Source organism: Ambystoma mexicanum, chromosome 11 (genome assembly GCF_040938575.1).
Source record: "Ambystoma mexicanum isolate Mex_15411 chromosome 11, UKY_AmexF1_1, whole genome shotgun sequence".
Taxonomy (NCBI): domain Eukaryota; kingdom Metazoa; phylum Chordata; class Amphibia; order Caudata; family Ambystomatidae; genus Ambystoma; species Ambystoma mexicanum.
This window is the reverse complement of record NC_090934.1, coordinates 723,808,450-723,830,312: the sequence shown is the minus strand read 5'-3', so window position 1 is coordinate 723,830,312 and position 21,863 is coordinate 723,808,450. Positions and strand designations below refer to the sequence as shown.

At 43.7% G+C, this 21,863-nt stretch overlaps 1 protein-coding gene across 12 annotated transcripts in view; it reads right to left on the bottom strand.

Annotated features, from left to right (window-relative positions):
* PPFIBP2 (PPFIA binding protein 2) overlaps positions 1–21,863 on the bottom strand; it is a 1,806,653-nt gene that overhangs the window by 4,216 nt on the left and 1,780,574 nt on the right. For all 12 annotated transcript variants that reach the window (XM_069623590.1, XM_069623589.1, XM_069623593.1 and 9 more), the window contains one exon: positions 9,864–9,929. In XM_069623590.1, the coding sequence (XP_069479691.1) occupies positions 9,864–9,929 (66 nt within the window). The remainder of the gene's footprint in view (positions 1–9,863; positions 9,930–21,863) is intronic.

The following is a 21,863-nucleotide window of genomic DNA, read 5'->3' as shown; positions in this document are numbered from 1 at the left end:
GCTGATATATCCCAACGCAGACAAAGATCTCCCAACCCAGTGCACTAAGCCTACCATGCCAGTGGAACGCTCCCCAAGACCCCTGAGAACTAATTCCTCTATAGAGAGAGGGACCAGAGCATTTAGTTATCGTCCAAGGGTGTGCATAAGCAAGTGCCATCTACATGGGGGGCAAAAAACCCTACTCCTCTCCTTCATGGGGTACCCAAGTTGCCCCTGGGCAGGCGAGAACCGAGGGATACCCTCCAAAAAAAATGTCTCCACTGGCTCCTTACTGGTGGAAATTTCCCATTTGTGGCTAAGGAAGCAATGGCTGGGTGTCTTAGAATGGCTAGTGAGGGTGAAAAACCCCTCAAATTCGTTTTCAGTAATGAGCAAACGGCCAGCGATGCCCTGGGAAGATCTGGGTGTCAAGGGCGGGTCCCGAATAGTGGGATTGTAATTAGCATACAACCCTATTGGGGACTTGCTGCCACCCCCCGGAATAGTCTCAAATAGCAATGTTCGGTCTGGAGCGAAGCTTATACCCCTGGGAAAAAGGCAAATTGGGAAGTTATGTGGCCACAGGAACTTGTAGCTGTGAATGGTGTTTGTTGTTCTTTCTTTATTCCCATCTTCTTCCCTTGGTTGAAATGATGTATTGGCAATCTTAGATATTTTTTTTTTTTAGGATGTACTTTGATGTCCCATGGCCGAATAAAGTTACTTTGATTGATTGATTGATAAGTAGGGAAAACAACATCTTCATGGGTGAATGCACTAATAATGTGAATTCTCCTGTATTCAGAAGAAACAGTAAAATTCTTCCAAATATCACACTAAATATAAAGAAGCAATACCTAAGACATGGAGAGAAAGGACAAATGAGGAAAATATGTCAACGCCAAATTAGTTAACTCTCTTTAGATAGGCGCCTATTCCAGAGATGATAGAAATAGTGGATGATGTGAAAAAAGGCTATCAGCTGGGTGTAGTAGATCAAGAAGAAACTATACAGGCAACAAAGGCTAGGGAAAAGGACTGCTCAGTAAAGAGATAAGCTATTAATTAAAACAGTAAATATCCAATATCTATTTTGCATTAGGGGTATACAGGGAATTAAATTGATCGAGTAAGTATTGAAGCAATGACGCGTGAAATATTCTACGGAAAATGAGAAATGGCATAGTAAGAGGTAAAACCCACTAGAAAATGGTATTTGACTTCAATATAATTATATTGATTAATAAACTCAGGAGGACCCAAAAGGGAGATCAAACAAATAATATAGCAATGATGAAATTCTACGGCATGCCACTCAGGCTTCCCATTATGCAACTTAACTCCCTTATTCAACGGTAGTCAGATGTGCATACAGACACAGGAAAAACAACTCTCCCCACACTAAAAGTCCCACAAGTCTGAGGTGTCCAAGTGACCCCTGCATCCTAACAAAACCCTTTGAAGATAGTCTCTTAACATCTTTGTCCTCCTGTAGTTCCTTCTACTTTGCTGTAGGCAGTGTACTGTCTCAGATAGGTCCTTCCCCCCTCTTGATTGATGAATAATACTATAGCATTGGAATACAGGTACGAGGGAGATGACATTTGAGGAGGGACACACAGCTTGTGGGGGATGTTTGGTTATTTAGTAACCAATCGACGGTCCATGGCCTTGCTAATCCTTATGGCCATGCCCATCCACTAAGTGCCACTGCCCTCCATGAACACACAGCATGTGGGATCTCTTTGAACTCATGCAATGAAGCAGTAATATGAACATGTAGCCTGCCAGTGCTTTTTCGAAGCAATGTGCTGAGAGTTTGTGGCTTAAATGCAGCTGTAAATGGCTACTGGTGTAATAAAAAAGTCTGAGTCTGAACCAAGTGTGCCTTCAGCCACTTGATTTATACCTCTTCCATGCACTGAAATCCTGTTAAAAGCACTTGCCAGGTGCTGACATCATATGTTCAGGTAATCGCTCCATTGTTCAGCTGTTGCGATAGTATGGTCAGGTAGTACCATTATATCAGTCCCTAGCAAATTCCTACCCCATACCTACCCAAAAGCCCAAAGTGTTGGCTTAGACAATGCTTGTTTATAACTTCACTTTGAAGAGGGAGTCAGCGTCCTGAGACCACCCCTCTGCCCCATTATGTTCATGACGAGACGAAAGGCCAGAAATGCCTGCAGCCACTCAGCTTATTTGAGACGAATCCCAAACTCACCAATGATTGACAAATACACTGAGAGGTACCCATTCAGCCAGCAATACAGACCAAATACAATGCAAATCTTTCCATGTGTGGGAGAAGAGCCCATGATCATGAAAAGAGACACCTACATGGACAGCCTGGACTGAGCACCAAGAAGCCATGTTATTGACGTAATTAGTGACAGCCCGACATAGCAGAGTTAGACATGAAGCACACGTGCAGTCTGTACTGTCCCACACAAACACACACTCGAATATATGAAGAACATGAGCGCATAGTTCTGTAGCTAGAGGACAGATACACATACATACGGTCAATGCTTTTATTATTTTGTCATTTGCCAAATGCAGTAAAGCAGAACCGCAAGGCACAAGAGGTCCTGAGCCAGTTTGCTGATGCTTAAAGCCAATAATCGCGTGGACAAACAGAAGTACATATGGAACCTGATCGAATCACTGAGCAGGAGAAGAACAGAGCTGACTAAGGCTGAACAGAGAGCAAGACGCGTGAGACAGGTCCCACAGCCAAGGTCAGAGATATGAAGAGACATTCCAATCCCCAGACGACAAAGGGACCAGCTGCAGAGAAACTGAATAAATCCTCACAATTAGGAGCTACAGTGCTCTTGTGGTCTCTAAACATGTGGTACAGCCGAATGACACAATGGACAGTCTTCCGTGGTGGGAAAGATAAGCCAGTCCCAGCAACCAGATGCAGATTGCAACAAGTGTTGCTACCATTAGGAGAAAATTCTCATAAGGCAAGGTGGTTTACACAAGTTACAATACAGACACATAATCGTTCACATCACCTTGAAAAGGGACACAGCAAGCTGAGAACTCATTGAAGTCCCAGGCCTGAGGGGATTAGCTCTAAACAATTACACTTTAGTATTGCAGGGGTGGATGGCAACTGACAAGAACCAATGGTAAGCCCACAACTCTGCAACAATGTAATAGATGGTGAATTGGGGACAGGACGGGCCAGCCCCCTGACATGCGAGGGCCAGTAGAATACCTTCTATAGGTAGCCATGTAGGTTATAGATGTCTCAATAGCCAATCCCTCACAAGGGTAGGTTTTTTGGAGAAGAGCCCAAGTGATGACTGAGTATTGATGCAAGTGTGCAGTAAAACTGGCCTGCGAGCCAGGAGACATTGGGAAGTGCTGGAATCCACCTGTGTTCTTGTATTGATCCCTTTTGGTTTTATTTGCAATAAACCGCAGTTTGAACTTGCAGTTGACTGAGTCCTGCATGTATACTGGGGGAGGGAGTTGGGCTCTCCAAGTCCACGGACTTCAAGCATCGCTCTGGCATATCTGGGAGTCCCACCCAACAAGTTGGTAGCAGAGTAGATGGTTTGCTGCGTCAGTCCGGCACAAGGTCGTCTCCTCTGCTGCAGAACCTGAGAGGCTGCAGGACCTTTGCATATTTCGAGAAGATAGGGAATGCGTACCCGTGGAAAGGTCGTCAGGAGCCAGCTTGGAAAATGTCCTGCCTGAAGTCAGCAAGTAGTCCAGACAGACCAGGAAGGGAAAGTGGCACTTTCTGGGGGACATAGCGGTTTTCTCCTGTCAGCCATGGGTGAGAGGTAGAGTCTTGTGAGGAAGAAGGATAACATACAAGCCCTAATTCAATTTTCCCTGTGTTAAAATTCCCAGATGTTTATGATGGATGTCCTGAGAAACGCTCACCCCATCATCCTTACAATGTTGCTTCCCTAAAACCAATCACACAGAAAAACCTGCAGAAGTTGCAGTATTCCTGTGAGGAACAGGAGTCTGCAATGCAGAGAATTGACATGGGAAACCCTGTGCCAACCCGTGTCTTTCATTTACAGTGCTAGCAAGAAAGTCAATCTTCAATAGAAACACCCTTTAATCCAGTTTAGTCCCACCCCATAAAAGAATCCTTACCTTCTCTAGAGTTGGGGCGGTTAGGTTGTCTACAGAGTAAACCTTTCCTTCCTGACATCTAGTTGTGATTGGTTTGGTTTTAGATTCTCTAAGCACTTGAATCATTATCCTTGCTCAACAAACTTGCCCCATGTCAAGAATGAAAGAATGTTATTTCATAACAGGTGTATTTGTAGAGCGCACATTCACCCTGAGGGGCATCTTGGCGCTATTGATGCGCAACTTAATGGTACTCATTTCATCAACCTCCGAAGGATGAAGGGCTGAGTTGACCTGCTGGGATTTGAACCTGTGACCATGGGGTCAAACAGAGGTCCCTGTAGTGGATCTATTAGTCCACTGAACCACAGACCCAGACTGGATTTCAGTGGCGGATAACCGGATTGATATCTATAACATAATACGATCTGTAGAGCATCCAATTTAATTGGGAAGCCTCAAAACATGTGCAACATCAATCTCCGACCTGTTGTATTAGCAATGCAAGGTATTTGACACCTTATCAGTCCTCTGTTCAGACATCTTTTCAGATATCTGGCACTTGGACATATAAACAACACCATGTTTTTCTTTTGCACAGCTTCTATTAAAACACGCTATGTAATTAATAGCGACTCCTAAATCGCCAGTGCAAAAAAGATTCCTAAAACACTCTGTCCCCGAGGTGCTTACATGGTCGAAACAGAGTGTTACATTGAATACACAGTTATAATTACTCATGAACCTTGTATATTAAATAAAAGTAAACACATTAACTTATTTCTTTGCTTAGCAGGTATGCTAACAATAGACACAAATACATTTCTATATTTGCTTAGCATTTAACAACTTTGTCAGTTGAATATATAAGGAATTAACAGCTAGACATGGCTGTCATAGTTTGGCTCCTGCTAGGATAACATTGCTAACTCAAATGGCATTTGGACACACAAGAACGACAAGTTAAGATCCTGTTAGCTTGCCATCTCACTCTCTCCTTACTGTATCACTTAAACACTAGGGTGTATTTGGCCAATGCCTGCCTGTCCCTTGTGTTTTGTACCATATAGCCTTCCAGAGTCCGCTTTCCCTTTAGCATCCTGCAGTATTTTCATTTTGTTTTGTTTCTGAGTAAGGGCTTCCTATTGGGTGATGCATTTGGTTCACTTCTCCTGTGAGCAGGCGCAGTTGAACTGATTCCATTTCTCTTTCATTTCGCTGGGGAGGGGCATCCGAGTCTCTGATTCCTGCATGTCTGAGCTTCTTGCATGTTTGTGGGGTGCAGGGTTGTTGCTTTTGAAGTTGGGAAGGAATTTCCGTTTCTATTTAGATACTTCTTGAACCTTTCTGTTTGTTTCTCTATCGCTGTTAGTAATGGGTGCCACCCCAGTTCTACTCAGCAAGCCTGTATGGAACTATACATAGTAAGAACGTTCAAGAATGTACTGATTCCATATTTCCAGCCTTTCACCTGTCACCTCCCACATCTCACTGTTGCGGAATCTGCAAGCCTAAATGAACACGTAAAGTGCTTAAAGATGATTGGCGTGCACTATCCTACGCAGAGAAGTTTAGTACTGTAAGGACACTGTTTCAGCTGGAATGTTCAGGAGTAAGGAGAATCGGATGAAAAATATATAACAATTGAAACCTTCAGCTTTGGCCTTCAACTGGAGGATAGACTAAGAGAAGAATTGAAGCTGCAGTGTAGGAGCAGCACGCTCAGGAAATAACTCTTGCGTAAAAGTGATCCACACCTGGCAGAAGTACTCCCTGTAGTGACGAGTCAAACCCACAATGAAATGTGTCGAAGAAGCAGAGAAATGGGAAAGTTCTTATTGACTTCCGGAATGTCAATTCCGAGATTCATGCAGAACAAAATAAGAGTACCGGAAATGGGAAAACTAAGGACCAACACAGAGGTGCCCCCTACAAAGAGAGAATGAAATAGAGAGGGGTTCTTTTGCAATAGGCTCCATCATACTGTCAACAGTAGGAACTACCCAGCATGGAAAGTGACATGCAAAAAAGTCACTGCAAGAGGCACTTTTAGAAACATAGACACCATCAAAGGAATGTGTGAAGAAGAAGAGGGCACGATGTTGGCTGTTCATCTCGGAGAAGCGGAAGCGGGTTAATCCAGCCCAAAGTAAACCATAACCGTGGACAGATAGTAGATTTAAGCATCACATAAGTTCTGATGCCCCAGAATATCTTCCAGACAAATTACAAGCAATGTAGAGCAGATGGAAGAGCAGGTGGTTCTGTGGGGGCCTAGGCCACCTACACCTCTTTTGCCAAGGAATAAGATTAAAGGAGGGCTCCACTCCTATAGCCCACAAGGTTCGCAATGATCTATTTAAACATATGCGTCGACCTAAGGGGGCTCAACAAATGAGTCATCCCGGATCGATATGCACTACCCAATACAGGAGAACTACTAATGACCATAGACAACCCAACTACTTCTTTACACTCTACCTCACTTTGGCATACCACCCGATCCGCCTCCACACACGCAAGGAAGTCCATAGCATTCATTGCGCCAGATTCCGACAGATTTGTATGCCGATCGGGATAGTATCTGCAGTCTCAACTTTCCAAAGAATAATGCATCAACTATTCCAAGGGGAGGATGCTATTCTGTTTTCCAAGAAAATGAATTAATTTAGGGACTAACAAGGAGAAAACACAGTAATGGCATTACGTAAAGGGAAATTCGGCAAAGCAAATAGAATGCTTGGGTCATATGACATCGGCCAAAGGTGTTGAACCTAGGAAAGACCTATAAACAAGGTAACGCTCCTCATTTTTTTAAACTGGGCGAATATAATTCGAAGTTTGTACCAAACGTTCCAGAAAGTAGTGACAACCTGCACCAATTGCTCAAAAAAGGAATAGTTGCTTAATGGAGCTAAGCATATACCCACAAATGTGAAGAAATAAAGATGCAATTAAGCGAATTGTCATCCCTTGCAGAGTGTGGGAGGCCCTCTACTGAAAACAATCATGGTTCAAATAACCTGTTCTATGGAACTTCTTCCGTTTAGGAGGGTCTACAACCACGTAAACTCCATTTGCATATCAGTCTGGTGCAACTCCCAAGGGTAGTCCAGCACTGAAATGCTAGGCAATTCTCCTCTGAACAAGAGTACCACATGCAACCCTAGACATGTGTTTCTGCCTATGTATACTATACAGGGGCATGGTTTAGTGATATTATGGCTGCACCACTGCTGGGAAGATATGTTATCACTTCTCTATGTCAAGCACTTGCATCATAGCAGCATTTTGGACTGTGTGGAGCTGGACAAGACAAGGAAGCAGGGAGTCCCGAGTACAAGGGGCTAAAGTTCATTTGAGCTTTCACGACAATTGTAGACAATTGTATGAGCCCTGGTGGTATCAAGGGCAGAACCATGCAGTTTTAAACTTTCGAGATTGTTGGAGGGACATGGAGTTTATTAGAACACATAAATTATGCCCTGCAAAAGAACAAGGGGTGACATTGGCAATAAACAAGGGAAAGGGGAGGAGAAGTGGGGAATTATGAGTAATTTTGATGGGACATAGGAACATTAACTCTGTTTTTCCCTGGTTCTGTTCGAGAAGGCTGTTGATCATCCAAGTTTTTAAGTCATCAAGACAGTGTCCCAACTGGGACAGTTGTCTCCGGGGATCGGAGACATGACTGTAAAGTTACTTGTCATTGGAGTGATATGGGATGTTATGGCCCTGAACCACTTTAAAAAGGGGAGGGATATACTGATTAAAGAGAAGGAGCAATAGAGCGAAACTCTGCAAGTGATGAGGGCATCTCAGAGTGAATGAGACCGACTGTCACCTGTTGGGATCTCCTGGAAAGAAACAATGAAACCTAATGGCCACCCATGGCTGGCAAAAGGTGTCTTTCAGCCCATATGTGAGTAATAATCCATAGTCAACCATATATAACGTGGCCCAGAGGTCAAACAGGCACATAACTATGGCTCTCACTACATCGAAGGCTGTGAGGGCATTGTCTCATATTGGTATATACATTATTGTACAGTGTTTGGGATGAAAGCTACATTGGTACTGTGGTGAATCTGATGTCATCCCTCCGGAGGTAGCCTCTCTTCATGTGGCCATGGGACGGCAGCCGCTACCTGATCCTGCCCCTGGGAGCAGCCATATGAGGGATGACCACATTGGGGGAGGCGACCCTCAGGGGGATGACATGTCATCATTGGAGAAAGTCACATAAGTCACATACCCCCATTCCCTTTTAGGGATGTTCCCTCCATTGCTCATGCCCTAATGGCATATCAGAACACTCTACCTCAATCACTTGTCAAGTCTACTTCAAATATTCCCCAATATCAACCAAGGAACAATATTTTAACAACTGAGATGAAGAAGAGGCAGGGAGCAGTAATGATTACTCCCAATAGGGTCCAACATCAACTTCCTCCATATCATGCAAGGAACAATGTGTCAACAACTGAGACGAGTAATGCGGATGGAGCAATGAAGTTGACTAAGACTGGTAAACCAACAGAGCAGTCAGGTCTTTGGAAGTTAGTCAATGATGCCAGGAATTTTAATTAAAATCTGCAACAGCGGAAACCAAGGAGAGAGAGCTGCAGAGGCTGCTTTGTACCATGACCTGTGCTGACACCGGTCAGAACGTTGAAGGAAAGCATGCCATGGGAAGCTGCGTGAAGGTAAAGGCAGACGGTGTGAAGGTGAATGCAGATGGCACGAAGAGGAACCAGTGAGCAGGAAATCCAGCCACTTTAGAGTACGAGTCAGTGGGAACTGTGCACAGTAAAGAAGGACATGGCAGAGACACAGCGGTTAACGGGATGCTTGCCGAGTTAGCAGAGCAGAGAAGCAGAGAAACGTGAGAACACTGAAGCACCCAGTAAGCCCAGGGAAGACGTACAGGTAACCGGGTTGCCTGAAATTGTGTGCCGTTTCATGTAAGGAACACGAGAAAGAAAAAGGGGAGCCTGTGAAGAGATTAACATATTTGTGAATCATGCCACGAACGGGCCGATGACCACATATTCCAAAATAAACTGCAAAGTAAATGTGAATGGTCATGAGAAAGGGGCAGAGACCCAGTGTATGAAAGAAGGAGCCATTATTGAAGCAGACCTTGTTAAACAAGCGTCAATAAGACATTAGGCAAATATAATTTTGTTGATAAAAGGAAAAGGAACTGTATCAAAGTCCTGACAGAAGAGCATACCAGGTGAAGTCAAGTGTTTGTAAAGAACCTGCAAGCCAAGTGTTTGAAAGACTGAATAGAAGTCCTGGCAGGAGAGTATACCAGGCAAAGCCAAGTGTATGCAAGAAAGTGAAAGAGATTGCATCTAAGTCCTGCCCGGCGAGTATACCGGCACCTGCTACAGCGAACTGGGTGCACATTGAGTGTTAGAAGTTTGAACCAGGAGAATACAAAAATATACTGTGACAGCAAATGATACATACAAATGTATGTTTAGCAAGAGTTTATAGAGGTTATTAATTAACTATTGGATGTTACAGAAAGCTGCTGACAAACATTGGCTGAATGCATGTGTTATTGCAAGATGGCATTTTAACCACCCAAATGCACACCACTACCTTTCACAATTTCCCAACAATTGTATTGAATTTCTATAGGGCTATGCCACCAAATTGGGATTTAAGAAGACATTGAATACATTCAGAGGGAAACACAAGCACATCATTTGTGTGCCCAATAATACATTTTGTTAAAAAAACATTTACTAAATTATACATACCGTCAAGTTGCTAATGCCTTGAGAGAAAGCCCCTATTTGAATTACAGTTCCTTCTGAATGCTCCATCTGAAAAATCATTTAGCAACTGCATGAGTGAAACAATTTCTGTGGTAACTCAGCATATGTTGTATGGTATAAAGACACGATTAGCTGTACTCTGCATGAGGAATCTGGGTTCATATTAAATTAACGATTACCATAAAGCACAATAATTTCTAAATAAAAGGTTAACAGAAATGACCATTAAAAAAAGCATTGGGAATGCCGATAGTTTTAGCGTTTGTATTTTACTGCATTTTACATTTAGCATGGAGGGAATGAATGAGGGATGACAGCACAGGGAATAAGAAATGACAGTATGGGAGGGAATGAAGGGCAGTGAGGGAAGCACCGTGAATCCGAAATAAATGGCAACATATTAGAGAATAAAATAATCCAATCGATGAAAGCTAGGCCAGAAACAGTACAAAGGAGCATTGTAGAACATTTGAAGGAAGAAGTGGCAGTGCAAATGGGGGTGAGAGAGTGGCCGCACGATTGGGTGGGAGGAGCAGCATCGCAAGGGCAGGGACGAGCGACAACACAAGGGGGAAAACAGCACAAGGGGGAAGGAGCGACAGCACAAGGGGGAAAGGTGCGACAATGCACAGGGGAATGAGCACCGGCACATGGGAAGGAGTGACAGCACACAAATGATGGAGCAACATCGCAATTGAGGGTAGAGGGACAGCACAATTGAGGGTGGAGGGGCAGTGCAAAGGGGGAGGATGGGACAGTGCAAGGAGGGAAGAAGGAAGCACAAGGGGGAGGAGGGACAGCAAGAGTGGGGAAAGGAGCAACAGCGCAAGTTGGGAGTACATCTGTTGGTTGTATGTACAATTACGGCCTGCCCGTAGTTGTCCTATATTGTAGTTTTGCTCTCATTGGAGCTCATTGTTGGCCCGGTGCAGATGTCCTTAAAAGAAATCTGACATTTATTCGTAGTCCTAGAGGAACACATTCTGATACTTTTCTCCCCATGTTTTATGCAATTGCACAAAGAAGTCAGACAAAGGGGATTTCTACGCATTTCAAAGTGCATCCCAAATTCAGAAACGGGATGTGCTTTGAAATGCCCATAAATATTGTTCTGATCGGGAGCAGGGAAATGCACAATGCATATCCCGGTCATTCATGTCCCTGTGATGCTATTTTTAATTTCTATCCCTCATAGATAGAAATGGTTGAACGACATGCAAAACACACTCTGAGCACAAACGTTTTTCAAACAATGAAAACGTAAGGCAAATATGAAAACCTTGGGAACCGAGCATTACAAGCATTATTTTTGGGGAAGTGCAGTACCACTGACAACATACAGAGGTCCTCGCATTTTTTGGCACGTGCAGTTCCACTGACAACATACAGTGGTCCTCGAATTTTTTTGGAGAGTGCTGTAAACTGACAACATACAGAGGTCCTCTCATATTTCCTCTGTTGTCATTGATTACTACATGGCCCCAGCTTTGAAATTGACTCACACACTTGACTTGACATGTTGCAGTACTCCTGATTGGGAGAAAATAAGTTAAAGAAACCATTATTGGATTACATTGGCGAAATAACACGTATTGCATTGCCAATCTGCCACAGCATTTCCAGTTGTCATGTCAACCACAAATATGGCTTTCTGGCCCCCTTTTACTCTATCGCCTCTGTAGCAATGGTGTTGGCAATATTTTGGTGGCCAAAACCAATTAAGACAAATATATCCAATGCTCCCAGACAATTATAATAAAAGCACACACTGTGACAGGATGAAGTTTAATAACACCATGTGATTTCAGCATGCAAGCCAGTTATTCGTAATGAGTGGAATAATGTAGAAAAGGTCTCCTTTGGTAATACTCGTGAGAGCACGATGTCTGCAAAATAAATAAAAAGGAACAAAATACGACATTCGATAATCACAAACAGGGCAACACAAAGTTGATGATTGATACTTCCTGTAAACATCAATAGTGCCTAAGCAAAGAATATTCTCGTATCCACGCCAGAGTCATTATTTGCAACACTTTCGGTTTAAAACATCGTTTGCATTCAAGCACTAAAGAATTTCCAAATATGACAGAAATTAGGAATTTATGGTGTAATGTAAGATTTCCGATTTTTGCAACATGCCCTGTAACTTTTTTGATTTTTTTCCGAACACGTTCACACTTTTTCTCTTCCAAGGTTAACAGTGGTGTAAATCATGACATGAACCCTCAAGAATTCTTGAGGCTCAGGGCTGTACCATGTACTGTGGAGTTCTCCAAGCAAGCAGGCTCACATGGTTCACTGAAACAAGCCACCCATACCTTGGCAGCCATTGATCAATTTCAGGGAGCAAAACATTCCTGTACTCCATGGGAATAACTACATTGTCAGGCATTATTATTAGAAAGTCTCTTACTAGGCTATGGATGTGGCCATGGTCATGGCTCACAAGGCATGGATTTTCAAAATGTGCCAAAAGCCAAGGCCATTTCTGGCCAGTGCAACTGGAATTTCTGAAGTTAATCTTATTCCTCTGCGTTTTTCCCCCATAGGAATTCCATAAAAGCTCAATAGGCCAACAACCACTGTCTGGGTGCCCATCAAAAAGGTTAAATGGATGCAGCACAATGACCGGGTTCATGCAATAAGAGCCCCTTATAAATGTTGTGAGACAGATCCATTGGCTTGGTGAAGGACGTGAGGAGATGCAAGTGAAGAAATCCCCCTAGGAATCTTCAAGACTTGCGAAGACCCCCTGATGATAAAGCTCTGCTCAGTTCATTGAGGCACCTATTTCCTACCTTTCAGTGTGAGACGAGCGCAGGTGCGCGTCTCCCTCGTCTGAACTGGGCCAACATTTCCCATGCTTGCCGGCCCCAATCGCAAGTGCAGAGCTGCGGAATGGAAGTGGCAGACCTCAGGCTCACCCTCTCACAAACTGGCCTGTCTGCTGTTCCAAAGGCAATCGACTTTCCATTCGCACCAAGAAAAGTGCCGACATCCAGGCTCGCATCTCTAGTGCATCCAACAACACGGCTGAACTCTTTAAAATCTCCAAGGACCTAGCCAACCCTACCGCAGTCTCTACCTCACCTCTTCCCTCCCAGGCCCTCTGCAAAGCTCAGGCCACACACTTCACTACAAAAACTCAGAACATCTTGAACTCTCTTGCTTCCCTTTCCCCCGCCCCTTCCCCCACCCTGTGCCTCCTATTGCTTCCCATATTCCCTCTGCCATTCTCTCCTCCTTCTCTCTTATCACACCTAATGAGGTCACCAGAGTTGTCCGCTACATGAAGGTCTCCTCCAAACAGGTCTCCCCCTGCTCCTCCAGAACCATTAAGGACAACATTGGTTCTCTTGCCCCTGCACTTGCTGATTTCTGCAACCACTCTTTTGCTACTGGCTCTTTCCCCTCCTCCCTCAAGCACTCCCTTAGGCACCCCCCAAGCCCCGATAAAACCTTCTGCAGACCTGTCTTGTCCAGCTAACTACCACCCCGTCTCTATCCCCCCCCTTCCTTGGGAAACTCCTGGAGAAGCTGTCATTCCTCTAACTTATCCAGCACACTGAATGTTTTTGTGGCTTTGTAGTGGTCCTGTCTCCCAGACCCACCTTTGGAAGTGTGAGGCTGGGTAAGCGCTTTAGTCACTACTCTTCCTTCCAACTCCTGCGACTCAGTAGTCATTACATAGGAAGAAAAAGGCCTGTTTCCTGGGGTTTTCCGTGCGTGTCAGTTTGGACTTGAGCATAGGAATAGCCTGGCTCCTGGAGGAGAGTGACGCACCTGAGCTACAGAGTTTTACTGCTAGGTAGGCAGGTGTATGAGTAGTGGTTGACTTACAGATAATTCAGGCAGTCATAACGAGGTTTCTGGATGGGATTGGAAGCAAGCTCAGCTCCCTTAGAATGGGAGAAATGTGGCTGATTTTTTTGTTTGCCATTATAAGTCATGCTGCAGAATGTTGGATGTCCCAGGGCCAGGTGCATCACTGAAATGCTGGTGAGAAAGGTGTTTCCCCCCCATCCACCGGTCTATACTGTAAGTTCTGAAATCCTTAGTTAGAAGGAAGGGTTGTATCTTCTGGAGGATAGTTAGCTGGTGTTTGGAGATTTTTGTTGATATGTCACCTGAAGCTAAGGGTGCAGTCTGTGGTGAACCCAAGTTATTTGGCTTTTAGGGCCAGCTGGTGTGTGAAGCCAGCACGCTGCATGCTCTTTAGCCACTCTTAAAAGTTATCATGCTTAGGTGGATGACTGAGTAGGACAACTTCTGTATTTGTGTGATCGAGCTTCTGGTATGCGTTTGTCCTTCAGGCATGGATAAAGATGAAGCAATTCCTGAGGCATCAGATGTCCTGGGTACCACTGACCTTTAGGAATAATTGTGTATTGTCCCCATATTGGTGGAGTGCAATGTCTTGCTCATGGAGAGGTTATCCCAATGGCATTATGTATAGAGGCCTGATGCTTGGGGGATTCCGCAGGTGACTGAGCAGCTGCATGGCCCGACATTGCTCATCTGAATGCCTTGATGCCTGAGTGGCAAGATGCAAACCAGTTGAGAACTGTGCCCTAGAAGATCATTGTATTTCCAAGTAGGCTGGTCTTTGCGAGGAGACCATCCATATTTAACACTGCAGAGATGTTGAGGAGGAACATAAGTTATGAGTACTGGAATCCCTGGGACCACTACAGGTCTTTTGTGTTAAAGGCCCTCAGGGGAGATGTTAATGATGGGCACCATAAAGCACACTAAACCTCTAGGACGTTTTCTGTCCATTGTACCATACAGATGACTACTTTAATATGACACTCACGAAGCAATTTGTGAGCAGAGGTAATGCCCAAATCTACTACATCAACTAGCAGATTGTTAACAAATGACCACTGATATTGGTTTTCCTTTTTACAAAACAGCATATCTTTAGTGTTTTCTAAATTCATCCCCAGCTCATGGGACACAGTATAACATTGTATTGCGTCCCATAAAGTGCTGACAGTCGTGCTTGCATTTTGTAAACTTCAAAGTATTGCATCGTAGCTCTCCCACCAAATGTCTTAGAAACAATTAGGGTAGCACCAGCTTGCGTTAGCATACTTGTCTTACGTTCAATTTGGTTGCCTTAGGAGCCATTACTAGACAGTTTTACACCCAAATCAAAGTGTTCAACCTGTCCTATTTCTGTACCCTTGAATTTGAGAGAATCTTTTTTTTTTACTTTTCCTGTGTTCCTGTGGCATACCAATACTTTCGTTTTAGACAAATTAACTTGCATTGCATGTTTTTCACAGAAAGACTCTAAACAAAGTAGTTGTTTTGGTGAACCAGAGGGAGTCTGTGAAATCGGCACATCGTCATCGGACTATAATAAGATAACCATTTTGTTGTGTTCCAGCCTTGGTGCATCACAATCTACATTTTGTATCATCTCTGAAGAGAACTGATGTACAGAGGGAACAGTAAAGGAGACAGGACACATCTGTGCCTTACACAAGAAGTGACATCAAAGTTATGTGTGCATGTGCCCCCTTGCCTAAATCTCACCATGGCTTGATTCCTTCTGTATAAAGAACTAATTGCACGTAAAATTGGGAATCATGCATTCATGTGGTTAAGTGTCATCCAGAGCTTATTCCTACGAACCTTGTCAAATGCAGTTTTAAAACCAATAAAAACAAGATATAAAAACATATTCTTTCGGACACAATATTTTTGTAGCAGGGCACATACAAGAACACAGTGCTCAGTGGTACCTCTGTTCCTTCTAAAAACCGCCCTGCAAGTCTATTAAAATATCACTCTCTTTGACCCAATATTCTAATCGAGTAAGCAAAATTGTACAGTAAAATGTAGCCATACTATCACTATGGGAGATGGGTCTGTAATTTCCTAGGAGTGTCCTATTACCATGTTTAAAAATAGGTAAAATGTCATCGAAAAGTCAACTATTTGGAACAATACCACATCTATCAATTTCATTAAAAAATAGTTAAAATGGGGATCCATATTAATGTTTTATTTTAGAACAAATCTATGGGTATTTTGTCAAGTCTATGGGCTTTTCCTGCATTTTGAGAGAGCAATGCAGTTCTAACTTCCAATGCAGTAATAACTAATGAAACTGAAGTATCGAATACTGTCTCGATTCCTTGATCGTCCACTAGGACTTCGCAATCTGTTGTCAAACCATTGTATAAGCATTTCAAAATGGTTATACCAGACCTTAGATGGTATATCGATTGGTATCATGTTCTTGTCACTACTAGTGAGACCATTGGAAACAATGTTCCATAAAGTCCAGTCAGCCTCCAGTCCTTGCTGTTTTTTGGAGAGTGAGCAGTCGCTGCGAGGAGCTGCACTACATGTTCAGTCCTCTTTCTCTCTTCACTGACATTCAGCTTAAAACGCCCTCCAGAGCGCGGAGCGCGGCACAGAGTCCGGAGCTGAGTCCAGTCAGCCTCCAGTCCTTGCTGTTTTTTGGAGAGTGAGCAGTCGCTGCGAGGAGCTGCACTACGTGTTCAGTCCTCTTTCTCTCTTCACTGACATTCAGCTTAAAACGCCCTGCCGACGTTTTTCACCCTTTCTTTGCCGTATGACAAACTCGTCTTTTAGAGACCAGACCGTCCCCATTAGTCTCAAAACAGTCACAGTCACACCATTGGTTAAAAAACCCGGCCTTGACCAGCAAAATCCTGCCAATCTCCGCCCTATCACGAACTGCAACTTTTTGTTGAAAGTTCTCGATAAAGTGGCCACCCACCAACTACAAGAGTATGTGGACAAGCACGATCTGTTACATCCCCAGCAATCAGGATTCAGAAGTGCACATAGTACGGAATCAGCATTACTTGACCTTCAATCCAAGATGCTAGAAATTCTGGATGGAGGCAAGGCCGGCCTGCTTGTTCTATTGGACCTTTCGGCAGCTTTCGACCTACTAGATCATGGGAAGCTCCGTGAGGCCCTGGGAAAAGCAGGTAACTGTGCTGAGGAAGCTATCAATTGGATATCCTCTTTTCTGAAGGACAGAAAATCTAAAATCACATGGGGTGGACATTCCTCTGGCACGAACCCAGTGGATTGTGGTGTCCCACAAGGTGCAAGTTTCTCCCCTCTCTTATTCAATCTTTATATCCGCTGCCTTTGCGCCCTCCTCTCACAGCTGGGTATTTACTTTACCAACTTCGCAGATGACACCCAACTGATTATAGAACTCAGCGGTGACCACTCCAGAGACAACAACAGACTCTCAGCAATCTATAATACTATAGAAAGTTGGATGAAAGCCCACTGGATGTGTCTGAATAGTTCAAAAACTGAACTTATGACATTCGGATCTCCAAAAGCCCTTTCCAATTTAGGCTCAGCCTACTCATCATTTACTATCAAGGACTCCAATATCCCGGTTTCTAGTAAGGTGAAAACACTTGGCATATACCTGCAATCCTCACTAGGTGCAGATGCCCAGGTTACTTTTCTCCAAAAAAACTGTCAATACTATCAGAGACTCCTACACCGCATTAGGCCGTATCTTAATGCCACAAATTGCGCCACGATTGCTAGAGCCACGATTTTATCCCGACTGGATTATGGGAATGCGCTAATGCTCGGTTCAAGTAACTCTTGCATCAAACAATGCCAAATAATCCAAAACAATGCTGTTAGAACCATCACCGGGAAGTCCAAGCGTGAGCATATTACCCATGAACGCATAGGCCTTCACTGGCTCGCCATTGAGGAGCGCATTAAATTCAAATCCTTGACACTGGTCCATCGCTGTCTTTATGGCACGGCCCCCACATACCTAGAGAAGGAATTTCGCTGGTACGAACCAAGCCGCTGTCTAAGATCTGCTAAAAAAGGGCTACTCAAAGCCAGCCACACCAAAGTCAAAGCTAATGGACTCGGGAGAGCCTTCCCCACCAAAGCTGTAGCACTCTGGAACGAGCTGCCGGATAATCTTAGATGTGAAAGTAGGTACCTGCCATTTAGGAAGCAGCTGAAAACATTACTCTTTCGGTAATTGTTATATATTCAGCATAGACTCCCTTGAGTCCCCTGTCACTTCTTTTCTCTTCTTTCTATGTTGTCCTGTGATCTTGTCCTCTCGTGTACTTGTCGCGCCCTGATGCTCGCGAGCTCCGGCGCGTTATAAATATATAAATAAATAAATAAATAAAAAATAAATACTGGTAAGAAGAAGTATGGTTATTGATGTACGGCTGCAAACGCGGCAAACAACTTTGAACGCTAGAAATAGGCCCGAGCTGTCGTTTGCGGCCGATGCTCCCACTTCATCAGCTGGCGCGATTACTGTTGCTCCATCCTCCCGACCCCTGCATTCCACACTTGCTCAACTGACCCCACTGTCCTGCTTGTCTGCTGAGGCAGACACAGCTTGTCTTTCCTCCCTCTCCTCCCCTTCCCCCCTTTCCTCCCTTCCTTCCCTGTCTAATCCAGTACAACTTACCACCGCAAGTCCGCCTCGCTGTCTTTCGCGAGTTTCTATAATGAGCATAAATAAGGCCAACTCGAATGCCGACTTGAATGCTGTCCCAGCTGTTGCGAATCTTGATGAAAAGGTGTCGGTCGATGCTCCGACTAAAGCATTGACATTGCAGTCCTCGAATGTGAAATCCTATGTACTCCTGTCTGAAACAGTCGGTCATGTCACTGCTGACATAATGACCAACCAAGAGGAAAATCTCCTAAGATCGGACGTGAATAAAACCTTAAATCAGCTGCTGTCCCAGGCATACATAGACGAAATCAATCGAGCAACACAGACCATGCTGCCCGACTCTTCACCTGAAGGTTCCCAATCAAATATGCGGGGTGGTGTGCGCAGTGAGACTGTGGATGAGATGTCCTTAAATACAGCCCCACTCGATCTTGACCGAAATATAGCGGTATCTGTGATAATAGATCATCATCTAACTATGCCACCTGCGCCATTGGCGATGATCGAAATCAATACTGCCTCCTTTCTATCTCCATTTGATGTTACAGACACTGAACTCTTGGCTCTAAAACTACCAAATGGTTCAGGGAACCAAACAAACTTTTCCTTCGTCCCGCCTTTAAACAACAATGATACACATAGCCCTACAGACAGCAGAGTTGCTGCTGAGACTACGATGGCTCGAATTGAGGCAGACGATTGTGGAAGAGATGTTTCATGCCAGCTCGACTCCCTCCCACCAGCGCCTTCGCTGCCTATCCTTATGTCGGGCCCTTCTACAATAAACCACAAAAAAAGTCTTGAGATAGACTCAGCAGGACGCGAAGCGCGGCTAACGGAGAGGCTGACCGCGGACTATCAAGCAGTTAAAAACAAATTAATACACAGCTTCTCTACGGTCCCACAAAATGTTTCGCTTCCAACAAAAATGCTGTTGGCAAATAGCGAAAAAGGAGTGAAGTTCGCGCAAGATTCTAATGGCAGGCTTAAATCTTGGACAAGTACACCCCATCGAAAAGAGTCTCAGAATATCCAAAATACTGATGCTACTTTTAAAAGAAAATCACAATCAAGCTCCTCAAAGGAACCGACTGAAAACTTACGATTTCACTGCAGTACCAAAGTACGCCAGCAAGCACAGCAAGTGACAGGAATTGAATGTTGCACTAGTAGACACGAAGAACAGTCAAACCTTGAATCTGAATCTGTTCATCATTCAAAAGAGAATTTATCAGTTGCAGCTGGAATTCAAATTCATAACAATGTCCTGGCGGCAACATCATTGGCTTTGATTCCTTTTATCAAACTCATGGAACAAGTAAATGAGACTGTGAAAGATCAAAATGCCTTGGTACATAACCTGACAAATAGAATCTCGTCTTTGGAACAAAACAACGCTCATTTAATGTCAAGAGTTGAACGAGAAGCAGAAATCTCATTTCAATGGCAAAACCGCCTTGGTGACATTGCTATGAAGGACCACACAGACAAAAACGACCAAATGGAGGCGATTTTAGAAATCATGAAGTGGTGTCGCCACTCATTTTCCAGAAATAAGACAGACATGGAACATCCTCCTAATGAGAGACCCCTACATCGCACAGAGAAACTAAATGTGAAAACTAGGGAAAAGATAGACCAATGCAGTTCGCCTGACAGATCTAAGCATACAACTGTCCCAGGAAAGAACTTAGAGACACCTGTACTGGACAAAGCGAACAGAGAAAACACTGTGATTGCTGTCCCACATTTGACTTCTACAGCTGAAAAAGAGTCAAACAGTACTCCCGTAAATAAACCATACGAAGAGTCCAGATTAGACCATTCTAAAATCAACCCACTTGAAGCAATAGCGGTGGAAGTTCAACTCCCAAAGCACACAGCTGCACCGAGTTCCAAAGGTCCGTTACTTCATTTGACATTTTTACTGGAACAGCAAAACTGTTTGTTCCTTCGATTACATCTAAACAAGGTGAAAAATCTATAAAAGCTCCAGCCAAAAAACATTCAACAAACAAGCAGCAAAATAAAATGAACAATGTCAGAAATAAAACAAAACAGTTTGTGAGAAATCTTTCTACTCCTCATAAGTTGGGTCTGTTCTCCCGCAATACACCAAACGATAAACAGGATGATAATGAGAGTGTACCTATTTGCAAGTCCATACTGAAAGAAATAACTAAAATAAGCGTGGTAGATCTTCCTAATCCAAATAAAAGACGAAGAGTGGACTCTAACACTAGCTCAAAGAAATCTGTTGTAAGTGTCACTGATTTAGGTGATCTGTCCACATACTCAGCTGAATCTGACGAATTGCAACAGTCAATACAAGAAGAAGAACTCCACCGCTCGGCCATGAATCTTCCTCAAGGCCGGAGAAAAATCCACCAAATGGAAATACCTGACGAAGGAGAAAGAAAGAAAACTTGCGTAAACGCAAATCAAAATTGCCCAAACGTGAATTTACAAATCTACAGTAGAAAAGAAGACAATGCTGAAGCTCAAGGAAAAAAAAACTGACCTCCGTCAAATTAAATCCTAAAATGACGGCAGCCCAATGGGAAAAGCAAAAACAACTGAATCCTAAAGCAATTGCGTCTGCGAAATCTAGACTGGAACAAAAACTATGGTGACTTAGGCTTGAGAACATCTTCACAGATGCAAATTAAGTTAATTTGAATCGCAGAAATGTAATGCAACTGCTACACAACTTTCCGTCATTGAGAACAATAACGTCAAACGACATAGCCATTGTGGAATACATCAACGAGGACTCCCTAGATATGGTCTATCTACATATCGCTTCCCAAGCAGTCGAAAATACCTTGCTTGCTGCAAAAGACGAGCTGTTGTCTTACGGATTTGATCTGACATTGGAAACAAAACATCGAAGAGATGGCTTCAGAAAAGTAGTGTCAGCTGCTGGCGAGCAAACCCATGGGCAACGTCGTGAGGCGTTAAGGAAACAATTTAACATCCAAGAAAGAACAGCCAGTAACCAAAACATCTCTTCCCAACCTCCAACACAAACTCGTTCGAATAGAACTTAGCTATTGCGAACTACGGAGGATGGAATTGGCCTTATATCATGGAACACTAGAGGTTTCCGGCATTTGTTCCAGAACTGTGACATCTCGATGAAAACCAACTTCGCAGTTTGTCTCCAGGAAACATGGCTGCGGGAGGCGCCGTCCAGAGAAGGATATTCAACCATATTAAACCCGGCTGGAAAAAATCAATTCGGTCGTCCGTTCTCTGGTCTTCTGACTATGATAAATAACGCGTCAGGCTGGGAGATCTTAAAATCATTTTCTCCAAACTTGTTTGTACAAGGATTAATCCTTCAAAACAGCCAGCGATCAAAAGTACCATTCCATCATCTATTAATCCTCAACACCTATTGGAACTCAGCCATGATATCCTCATCTCATTTCATTCAATCAATTACAAAATTGATTGATGATAACATGGAATTATGGACTGACCTACAAGTCATATTATGTGGAGACTTGAATTTC